Source organism: Muntiacus reevesi, chromosome 19, assembly GCF_963930625.1.
Source record: "Muntiacus reevesi chromosome 19, mMunRee1.1, whole genome shotgun sequence".
NCBI classification, from domain to species: Eukaryota; Metazoa; Chordata; class Mammalia; order Artiodactyla; family Cervidae; genus Muntiacus; species Muntiacus reevesi.
In genome coordinates this window covers 34,395,008-34,406,613 of record NC_089267.1, presented here as the reverse complement: position 1 = coordinate 34,406,613, position 11,606 = coordinate 34,395,008, and the positions used below count along the sequence as shown (strand labels likewise).

The following is an 11,606-nucleotide window of genomic DNA, read 5'->3' as shown; positions in this document are numbered from 1 at the left end:
TTGACATTTTATGATCTTTTTCACCATATGCCAGAACCATAGCTTCTTTATTTATACTTTTATTTATAAGAATTTTTGTTACTGCTCTTGTAAATGACAAATCTGGCTGTGTTTTTGTATATTACAGTTGCTATTTTCTCTGTATTAATGTTGTACCAAGTTACCTTGCTGAAATGTCATGTTTCATATTATTCTCTCGAGGCTTTAGATTTATATAGACGCTTCTATTTGTAAATAGTAAAACAAAACCTAATGTAACCAAGGAGGCTCACTACACTATTGAAACGAATTTTTGGCATGACCTTAATACAGAGCAGTTAAAATGAGTTGTACTTGTTCAACAGGGTTAATCAAAATGTAAAGAAGCAAGTTACGTAAGTACATGTGCAATACCATTGTGTTTCACGAACACTAAATGTTATGCAACTATTTCATAAATGAAGAACTGAATTCCATAATTCCTAAAATCACAAGGGTTTGAATGCTGACTGATATGCAGCAAGAATGAAAATAGGCATAATGTACGGTTACTTCTGAAGAGTCGTAAGGGAATCAAATGACAGACTGGATAAAGAGGGCTTCGACCTCTTCTGTATAAATTTATTTAAAGAAAAACAGAGTTGAAACCAACATGGCAAAAGTGAAATATCTGTTAAATACAGGTGAGAGAATGGCTGCTCATTACAAAAGTCCAGGTGCTTTTGTAAATGCTGAAGTATTTATTAACAGGAGCTTTTAGAGAAATATTTTTGATTGATCTACTGTCCAAATTTTTACCTCAAAATAATCAATTTGGCCCAGCAAAAAGATTTCATTGATTTTGGCAAGTTTCTAAAATTTTTAGCTTTCTCCTTTGCATATCTTAGTAGCAGAAATTACCCCGTTTGTCTGCTTCCTACCACTAAAGTATAAGCTGGGGAGCAGACATTTTCCCATTATGTTCAGTTGCATGCTCAAAGTCTTCAAGTGGGGAGACACTCAATAAATTAATGATAAATGACTTTTAAGTGTTTGTTTCTTTCGTTTGGAAGCCTGGGTGTAATAGTGGAACCTGGGTACCATGTATATGCAGTATAAGAACCAGGTTTTGTCTAAACAGCAGGTTTTATTTTAGCCTTGACATAAACACAGGAAAGTTTTGTTCAAACACACCATACAATTCTTTGTCTACTTGGTATATAGTAGGGGTTGGCAAAAGAGTCCCACAGAGCTCAGTATGGAAACTACAGTTCTGATTATAGATTTCTTCTTTCAACTCAGAATCTCGATTACCAGTTTTTGGGAATCTTTGGTTCAGCTCAAAGCTAATTCCTATATCTCAACTGCATAGCTTGTATCATTAATCTAAGAGATAAATTATGATTATGAGATATTAATCTTCACCAATATTGGCTGGTTAACCTATAGAGGACAAGATGAAAGAACTCCTATTAGAGTAAGAAATAATAATTACTGTAAACACAGTAGTTTCCTGAAGAAACAGTTTATGGATGTCTGAAGTTGTAATCCGTATCTTTCACCTTTAGGGTATTCTATTTTTCTACAGAAACGGTCACGTTACTAGCCTGTGAAATTAGACTCCATGTTGTAATAAAGAGACAAAAGACAATCGAAGTACAATTTTTTAATAAAGATAATTACAAAAGATGGAAAAATCAGCTCAGAAAGGCCAATTACTTCTTTAATAGATCAGTTTTTTGACATAATAACACATCAATTTTAAATACTATCACGTAAAGCATGGTGGAGAAAAGAAATTTTGCTTCATAATTAGAAAACTCACAATAAAACTTGCCAAGAAAAACAAAACAAAAAAAAGCCATTTTGAAAATAAATACAGTCCATGCCAAAGTAGTATAAAATGAAGCCAGAAGTCTTCAAAAAGAAAAAACATTTTTCTTCCCAATATTTGCTCACTTTTTTATGGTTTCTCAAAGTGGTGAGACTCAAATTCAAGGATTGCTGAGCTGTTCTGATTTGGCTCTGTTAAAAGAGGCAATATGAAATATTAAAAACTGTACAATCTCAGTTTAAATGCAATGACCGATAGATCAGTCCTACGGTTCCCGTCAAGAAACATGTAAGCTGGTAGTGCCTTGAGTTTTTGGAGCACTCACTGCCTTGACCTTTTGAGTGGTTTTACAACCTATTCCAAGTCATTCTATGAAGGCTAACACAAAATTATGTGTGGCCAAGCATCTACATGCTTTCTGACAATACAAAGCTCAATTATGGTCTTTTAAAAAATTATGTTATATTAGCCCAGTGATTCTTAAATTTACCTGTCTTACAACACCAAAAAATCATGTATATAGAAATAAGAGCACCATGAAAGATGATGAGTGTCTATATAAAAGTTAATAGCAAAACAAGGCTTAGATAAATTATGTTCAAGAATATAAACTGATCTTTTTTAATACATTCAGTTACAACACTATTACTAGCTTTTGTAATTTTTTAAGGCATGCTACATAAATGAAAAATGAGCAAGTAAATGAAATATAAGCTAACGGTTAAGATACATATATATTGCCTTACATACCATACAAAAATTCAGAGCATCTCATAACAACCTACTGATGATATTCCAGGTTCAGTTTAGTACTTCTCAAAGAATATATGTATACTCACCCCAACCGCAGTAAACATGCTCGTTATTTTTACAGCATATAAAAATTACTAGAAAAAGAATACAGCTTACCCTTTGGTATCTGTTTTTTCACCACTATTATCCTTGGATTTATCTTCCTCCTTAACATCTAAAAACAAAAATTGGGAAGAGATTAACACCTATTTTGAAATATAAAATGTATATATTTTATTTTAAAACATATCCTACTTAAAATATAAAAAACTATATACAATATTATTGTTCATGAAATCAACAACTAACTAAGCTTCTGAAGATGTACTAAACAGAGGTTCAAGGTGTCAATGCAACATCACAGTCCTGCCTTTGGGGACTCTCCCCTGTGGGATCACAGCATTACAGGCAGGATATGCACCATGAACAAGTTCAGCCAACAGACATGCGCGTAACACCATGGTAGATCAGGAAAGGCTATGACAAGTGACCTTTGAAAGGCATTCTGAAAAACAAATCTCTTTTGAGTGGGAAAAGGGAAGAAGTATCTTGAACAGATGGAAAACTCAAAAGGACTTTGAGGCAAAAAGGAATTAGGTTGGAAGGAAAAACTGCAAGATCAATTTGGCTGGAGTTTTGTGACAAGGGGACAGAATCAGAGGAGGTCAGAGACAAAACAGAAGCTAAATTCTATTGCTTATATAACCAATTGTTTTTTTTCTTTTTTAATAATGGTTAGGCTAGTACCCTTCTTTTCTAAACTTTTTATTTTGTATTGGGGTATAGCTGATTAACAATGTGACAGTTTCAGATGAACTGTGAAGGGACTCAGCCATAGATATACACAGCCATTCGATTTTAAACCTTCACTATGTAAGTATCAGAACTTTACCATTTTAATAAAAATTAAGAAAATAGTAAGAGTAACACTATCCACTCAAGATCATTGAAACAAATTAGCCAAAATGTGCTAAATTTTTTCTTTAGATAAGCCAATGAACCAAAGTTGTGAGGCACTGATTGTAATACAAACATATAGCAACATGTTTATTATGACATTTGTTTTGGCTTCTGGCTTAATTTTAGATATATAAACAAAAGTGCCAAGTGGGGTCTGGGGAGGGATGAAGAGCAAAAAAATATTCCTAACTTCGGGTTCTGAACTACAGACTTTTAAGAATGCAAGATACTATAAGAAGAATTTCATTATTAAACTAAAAAATTTAAGTATCAATTATTATCAGCAACAGAGTATTTAGGAACTAAATACTGTGAGATTAATCCACCACCAGGCCATTAAAGCCAGATCAAAAGGCACTCTCATTTTCAGCTAAAACAGCAATGAAAGATAAGCACTCCAGTGCACCCACTTTCCCATTTGGAAGAAAAAGCATAGAAAGATAAAAATTTAAAAAGCAAGGATAAATGCCAGAAAGGAAGACAAACAAACAAACAAAAAATCCAGAAAAGACAAACTGACAGAGAAAAGTACTAGAAAAATCCTACAGCTAAAGTTAAGTCCTTCTTACCTCAATCATAGCTGGAATTTCTGGATGTCAATCAGTACACAAGAGCAGACTGGAGCCATCATTGGGAAGTTAAAATTATAAAATGACAGACAGAGAACAGTAGCCTATAGTGGAGTCAATCCACAAACAAAACAGAACTAGATGTGCAGACATGCTACAGATTCCTAACTCTCTAGTAAGTAAAAAAAGAACACGAGGGCCAGCTTACTCACGTAACCTCAATATGATAGAGAAAAGATGTTGGCCCAGTGCCTCTGAATCTGTTTTCCACATGCCACAGGGTCAAAATTAACAGGTCAACTAAAGCCTGTGCTCATCACCGTTACCTGCATATAGGTAGCAGGTATCCAGCAGGAAATGCACCAAGTACAAGAATTCAAGTATTTAAGATACTGCATTCTCTAGCCAAGAGCAGTTCAATCTAGCAGGGAGATATGTAAAGTTCCTAATGAGGTGCTATAATATAATGTGTTAATAAAATGACTGAGGTATGTGTAAGTGCTCTGGAAACTCAGATAAAAGAAAACACATTCTGAAAGCAAATTCAATGCCCTAAATCATCTATTTTCTCAACAGACAAATTGACACATTTGTCTCAACAGACGAGACACATTTTTAAAGTTAAGACATCAGAAAGTATTATCTCCTCCTAACCCAGCTCTCAAATCCCTTCCCATCTTTCCACAGCTTTTATGTTTCTTTTAAATAATAACAAAGTCTGTTCTCTGAGCCTTTTCAAAATGGTGAAACTGGTCTAAGGTTATATAATGTTAGTCTTCTTTTAAGTTTTATTCTCATCAAATAAACGTACAGGCAGTTACAAATTAGCTTAGAATTTCAGCTATGCTCATGGGCTACATATGGGTCTATAACCACTTTGTTCTCTCTCTTACTCAATCTAGATCACAGTGGACTGTTCAATATTTTAAGCTTATTTTGCCAAGAAGAGATAGGTTCCTGTATTATAAAAGCAAATGTGACTAATAACATTTAGAGAGCTTTAATTAAAAGTTTACTTACATGAGGGAAAAAAAAGTCACCTATTTATTTATTTAGCACACTCACCTATTTCCGATACTTGTGTAAGTATTTCAGGATCTTATAAAAATTACCTTGTTGCTCACTTTCAAAAACTTACAATTAAAACATCTATCAAAAAATAAATCTGACCTGCTTTTTTGTCCTCCGTTTCCTTCTTGTCTTCTTCGATTCTCGCTTTTTTTGCTCCTTTCTTATGATCAGCCACATTTCTACGACCACCTTCTCCTTCATCCTCAGAATCTGAGAACTCTTCATCACAAGCTATTCGTTTGTCTGATGCTCGAACTGACACATTAAAACATTTTTAATAAAATTTTGACAAAGGCAGTCACAGGTTTTACAAATGTTAAGTGCACTGCTCTATAGAAGAACTAGCCAGTCATATTTAAAAGTAAGGATAACAGATTTTAAGATTGTAACTGAATGCATGGCTTGCTAAACATTAAAAATTTAGCTTTAATCTAGGAAGAAATAATTCATAGGAATATGAAGAACATTAGAGGTTCTCATTAAAAAAAAAAAACAACTTTGGAGGAAAAAAATATTGCTTTCATGATAGGAAGTAGGAGTGATATCTTTAAATAAAAAGTAACCTTTTATTTCAGAGCTGAGAGGGGAAGAAGAGAAAATAAGAAATATCATTTACGCCAATTATGTTAGAATGTCTATACCATAATAGCATACTATTAGGCTAAAAGCCTACAAATCATATTAAGTGGAATTAGATTGTAGAATCAAACAGAAGGTGCTTAATGTTATTCAACTCACTCTACACATAAGTGGGTAATTTGTAGAAACTGAAATTGCTGACACTCAAATCAGGCTCTGAGACAAAGGAAATTAAATCTACATAAGATTAAAAAATTGATGAAAACAAAGACAGTGATAACAGTGTACTCATGAAAATAGGTGAGGTCCTTGGGCAACCAAAACCTCCAGTCTGTAGTGTTCTTTTAATAAAGCAGAAAAATGTAACAGAATACACATCAAAGGACTATCTTACTAGAAATTCTCTTATCTGGATCTTCTCCATCTTCATCTCCACTATCTTCATGAACTGCATCTTCTGGAATAGCTTGCATCTGGACACCAGGTGCATGGGGCAACATGCGTAAATTTTCAAATAAACGCTGTCTAAATTACAACATGCACAGTTATTAGAAAAAAATGTTTTCTTTCAAGTTCTTAAAAGTTGCATCTTTTATCTAGCTTAACCTAAGAATTAAAATAGTAACATTTACTGGGTACTGATACTTCACCTGTTATTAACCCGTTTAATTCTCAAAATTTACAAAGTAGATACTAAATTTCATCCCCCATTTCAAGGATGAGGAAATATAAGCACAAAGGCAAATTAACTTGTCAACTGTCATGGAGCTAGTGTGTGCTAAGAGAGGGCACAATCCCAGGCCTGTGTGCTAACAAGGTCTCTCCAAACTCTGTTTCTTAGAGAAAGGTCTATCAAATGTTTCAGTAAAAATAAATTTCACTTTCACGTAAAGCAAGAAAATATACAACTTATAATGTCCTTTTCAACAAAATAATCCATTTTAACTAAGAGAAAATGGAAATATTTTTGAGCTATAAATACTATTATACATTTTCCATTATTTTATAAAATTAAAGAAGCCAAGTCTTAAGGTTTCAAATACTTTTGACAAAAGGGAATACCTTATGTATAAAGTTAAACTGACCTACTGCACATGACCTTCTAAAAGCTTCAAAAGTTACATTAATAATGTTAATCAAATCAAGTTGATGATGTCTTACTTTATCTTTTCCATATATTCTGGAGTGTTCTGGTTTGTCATGTTTGAAGGACTAATATGCAGTTTGAAGTCCGGTCCAAAATACTCAAAATAATCATTATATGGCAATTCTATTAAAAATAATGAAATAAAGTTACATATTAAAAGCTCAATCCATACATAAAATCCAGACTCAAGTTGTAAAATATTTCCAGAGAAAATATTTAAGAGTGAATACAAAATTAATTTAGTGACTGCTCTCCTATTTACATAGTTTTGGAATCAATTCTAATGACCTAACCATCTTTTTCTACAGACAGTTCATCCAATAAAGACATCATAATAAGAACACTTACCGTTGGGAATCTCACAGTCAAGGGCAACTGCAGTCTCATATGTCCAACACCGAGCAACGTTGCGGATTGTGTATCCACCGCCCCCAAGCATCAGTAATGGTAAATTGAAAGTTTTCACAACTTCTACACATTTAGCATGACCTAAGACAAAGAAGATTTGGGTAATATATTTACACACTGTAACAGCTGGAAAAGAAAAATTTAAAAAGATAACAAAATTTTACTCAACCAAAATGACTTTTCTAAATATTTAAAAAACAAATAATAAGTAAAAATTTAAACAAAATTTCTAGTCTAAAACTTTTATCAAACATCTTTTATACAATATACAAAACTCATTAAGACATAACTAACTATGTTAACAAGCGTCCTTGATGGAAAAGTCAAATATACAACTATATTAAGATTAAAATATAAATATAATACATTTTTATTAATGTGATATGAAGATACTATGTTCTTATAAGGTTACCTGGGGGGGAAAATAAGTGAGGTTGCAATGAAACATTAAGTAAAACCTAATAGAAACTGATGTTTTGCTACCACTTTCCTCCACAGACATGAACAAAAAAATTATGTAAGACTATACAGGTTTAATTATAGGTTATTTTAGATAGTGGTATTATGGGCACTTTTCTTTTTTTAAAAATAAAATCTGGTAGTTTATTAAAAAATGGAGCATACTGAACAACAAACTATCTTACATCTTTAAGGAAGAAAAAACACTAAATTTGAAAAGACATCACCCACTGAATTTGGACACAACACCTCTACTCAATTAAGAGAAACATTTGTACAGTCCAGGTTTTTATTTTTACACCCTTCAGGCCATGAATTCATAGGGAATGGGCTCCAACAGTTCAGGTTCCTTTCCACTGGTCCTCACAAAGTATGCTTCCCTGGGTGGAGCAGACTGGCGCTTCAGCTAAACCCAAGCCCCTTTCATTTTGGCTTTCTTCTTTTTCTGATCATTTTCCTTCACACATTTTAGGAAGCTATCTCGGCTCTTAAGAGTGCTTAATATGCTCGATATGCACATTAATTCTCTAAGAATCTTGCCCTTGTTTGTTTACACTGATGCCAACAGCATGCTGGGTAACCCTGTAGACTCTCCCAGTTTTGCCATGATAACATTTGTGGGGCATTACTTTTTGAACAGTACCCATTCCCTTGATATCTACAATATCACCCTTCTTGTAGATTCGCATGTATGTGGCCAAGGGAACAACTCCATGTTTTCTAAAAGGCCTAGAGAACATGTGGCGGGTGCCCCTCCTCTTTCCCTTTGTGTTGGTCATTTTGGCGAATTACTGGAAGATGGTGGTTCCGGCCGAAAAAAAGCCACTTTTCTTATCTAAAATTATTACTATTAAAAAACACCTTTAACAAATTTCTTTGTATAGAAATTTAAATATAAAGTAAACCTAACATAAAAACAAAATATTTCCTTTAGATGTCATAATTCAATAGTCAATTACGAGTCACTAGTAATTTCTTATATTATCATCACTCAGGAACATAAGTCAACCTTTAAAGCAAGAACAAAATCCTTCAATTACAGAAGAAACTGATACATGTTGAATATTTGGAAAAATCAAAATAAGTACAAATAGAAAAACTACCTAAAATTCTATCATCTGAAGATGATGCTGTTGTATTCAGTTGCTAAGTCATGTCCTACTCTTTGCAACTTCATGGACTGTAGCTCACCAGGTTCCCTGTCCATGGGATTTCCAAGGCAAGAACACTGGAGTGGGTTGCCCTTTCCTACTCCAGGGAATCTTCCCAGTTTAAGGATCGAATCCATGAGTCTCCTGCATTGACAGGCAGATTCTTTACCACTGAACTACCAGTGAAGTCTCATCATCCAAAGACAGTTTTTTTAATATTCCCTTCCAATTCTTTCTAATTTTTAAAAGCTTAATGTTTTCTTCATGTAACTATACTGTGGGCATTTTCATGAAGTATTCTTCAACAGTCACATTATATGATCCACAATCCAATTTTTATTACTGCAATTATAAAAATGCATGCTTCTTATAATAGGGGAAAGCCATTTGGGTATTTTTAAAGATGAAACAAACAAAAAATTAACTTAAAGACTTCTAAGTAAAGAAAGCTGGCTAAAAAAGGACATTTCCTTTTCTTTCATCTCAAAGCCTGACAAAAATGATTATAAAGGGATTTTTTTAAAAGCTAAAACTTATAAAAATGAAGAATGGAGAACACACAATGGTAATAATATAAACGAAGATAGAAAGGAGACGGACAAGAGGTAAACTGACTTTAGCAGACCTGAGAAATCTGAATTGAAGCTGGCACTGGAAAAAGCTTGGAATCAAGTTTAAGCTTTGGGACTGCAAATACCTTTATATGCTTTGTACAACTTACATTCTATCAGTCAGTTGAAATATAATGTAGATTTATAGTAAGAGTAAATGTTGTATTACCTTGTAGTTACGAAAGCTATTACTTTTACATACAAAGGCATTAAGAACTTTCAAAAAGTTAAGGCAAGAAAATTGACAAATTAATGCACATTTTGAGTATATTAGATAGATTTTAATAAGATCATATCCATTTTTGAAGAAACAGATAATTTCAAATCATTCAACCTAACATAAGCAGAGTAGATTGATTATATCATAATTCTAAGGCTGCCTGGCACAGGAGCTATCCTAACATTAAATAAAATAGTCTTTAAAATCTAAATTTAGTTATTAATTTCCATTTAAGCCAACAGTAGTAGTGGAAAAAGTTCTACCTCAGAATTCTTCACCTTTTATGAGAGAATTCAAGCAGAACATGAACTTATTACCTAAAAGTTCACAAGGAAAACAACTCCAAAATCCTGTACAATATCCATGATTAATCACTATTAACCTACATACCATAAATTTTAAGAACTTTTAAAATATATTTTCAGATTTACTCTTACACCCTAGCAGCTCATTCCATAATGGTGATCTTTACTTTGGTCTGGGCCTCTATCACATTGATTTTAACACTTAAAAGCAAAGAACAGCTCACCATTCTAACAGATCTACAAGGAAATTCACCCAAACAGGAACAGGTCAGAAGGCTGTTCTTCAAGAAGGTAAAACTGATAGAACACCTGATCCACCTTCATTTATTAATGAGTAAGGAGAAAACTAAGGAAATGACAAAATTGCACAGAAAAACAAGTTATGCAAAAGGAAAACTGAGTAAGTTGAACCATGCTTTCATGTTTTTGATGATGCCACAAACAATGACTACCATAACTAAAATTGTGGTCTAGATTTAAACTGCAAAAATGGGATACTGCAAGGGTAAATGCATGTGTTAGGGACAAAGTGGTGACTCCCTTCTCTTTCACAATGGAAAGTGAATATACAAGGTTAAAATTAAGTTAAAAATAAGAACACAGCTTGCAGAATTCCCTGCTGGTCCAGGGGTTAGAACTCTTAGGCTTGGACTGCTGAGGGCCTGAGTTCAATCCCTGGTTGGGGAACTAAGATCCCACAAGCTGCACGGCATGGCCAAAAAAAATTTGAAAAGCTTGCATATTGTCTTAAGAAAGGTAAGCACCAAAAGAATCAACCAAAAATGTTGAAAATTATGCTAAGTGTAATATGTGGAATCTAGAAAACAAATGAACAAATATAAACAAACAGAAATAGTTATAGAAAACAAATAAGAGTTGCCAGAGGGAGAGAAACAGATGAAGGAGATTAAAAGGTACAATATAAATGAGACACAGGTATGAAATATATAGTGTTGGGAATACAGTCAATAGCAAAATAATATCTTTGCATGATGATTGATGACAACTAGACTTATCATGGTTATCATTTGGAAATGTACAGACTATCAAATTACAATGCTGCGGACCAGAAACTAACTACTATTAATGGTGCAGGTCAATTATACTTCAAAAACAAACAAGAAACAAACTGACAGAAAAAGAGATCAGATTTGTGATTACCAGAGGTGGGGAGGGGATTAGATAATCAAAAGACACAAACTTCTAACTAAAAGATAAATAAGTATTAGGAATAAAATGTACAACATGATGCAGATAATTAACACTGTTGTATGTTATAAATGAAAGCTGTTAAAAACAGTAATTCTGAGAGTTCTCATCATACAGAAAAATATACACATTTTCAATCTATTTCTTTAATGTTTTAACTACAGGAGATGATGAGTGTTCACTAAACCTTCTGTGTTAATTAATCATTTCAGGATGCTGAAATCATGCACTTGAAGTCAAATTATACTGTGCATCTCAAGCTTACACACAGCTGCAGGTCAACTACATCTTAATAAAACCAGAATAAATAAATAAACAAATATAAGTTTAAAA

At 33.1% G+C, this 11,606-nt stretch overlaps 1 protein-coding gene and 1 pseudogene across 1 annotated transcript in view; both read right to left on the bottom strand.

The window, feature by feature from the left end:
* Positions 1-1,609: 1,609 nt before the first annotated feature.
* Positions 1,610-11,606, bottom strand: part of HDAC2 (histone deacetylase 2) — a 31,877-nt gene continuing 21,880 nt past the window's right edge. The window contains exons 9-14 of the mRNA XM_065911326.1: positions 7,259-7,399; positions 6,925-7,033; positions 6,158-6,288; positions 5,284-5,439; positions 2,702-2,759; positions 1,610-1,983 (exon numbers count right to left, since the gene is read on the bottom strand). Coding sequence (XP_065767398.1) covers positions 1,953-1,983; positions 2,702-2,759; positions 5,284-5,439; positions 6,158-6,288; positions 6,925-7,033; positions 7,259-7,399 — 626 coding nt within the window. The 3' untranslated portion in view covers positions 1,610-1,952. The remainder of the gene's footprint in view (positions 1,984-2,701; positions 2,760-5,283; positions 5,440-6,157; positions 6,289-6,924; positions 7,034-7,258; positions 7,400-11,606) is intronic.
* Positions 7,891-11,528, bottom strand: LOC136150653 (large ribosomal subunit protein eL21-like; annotated as a pseudogene).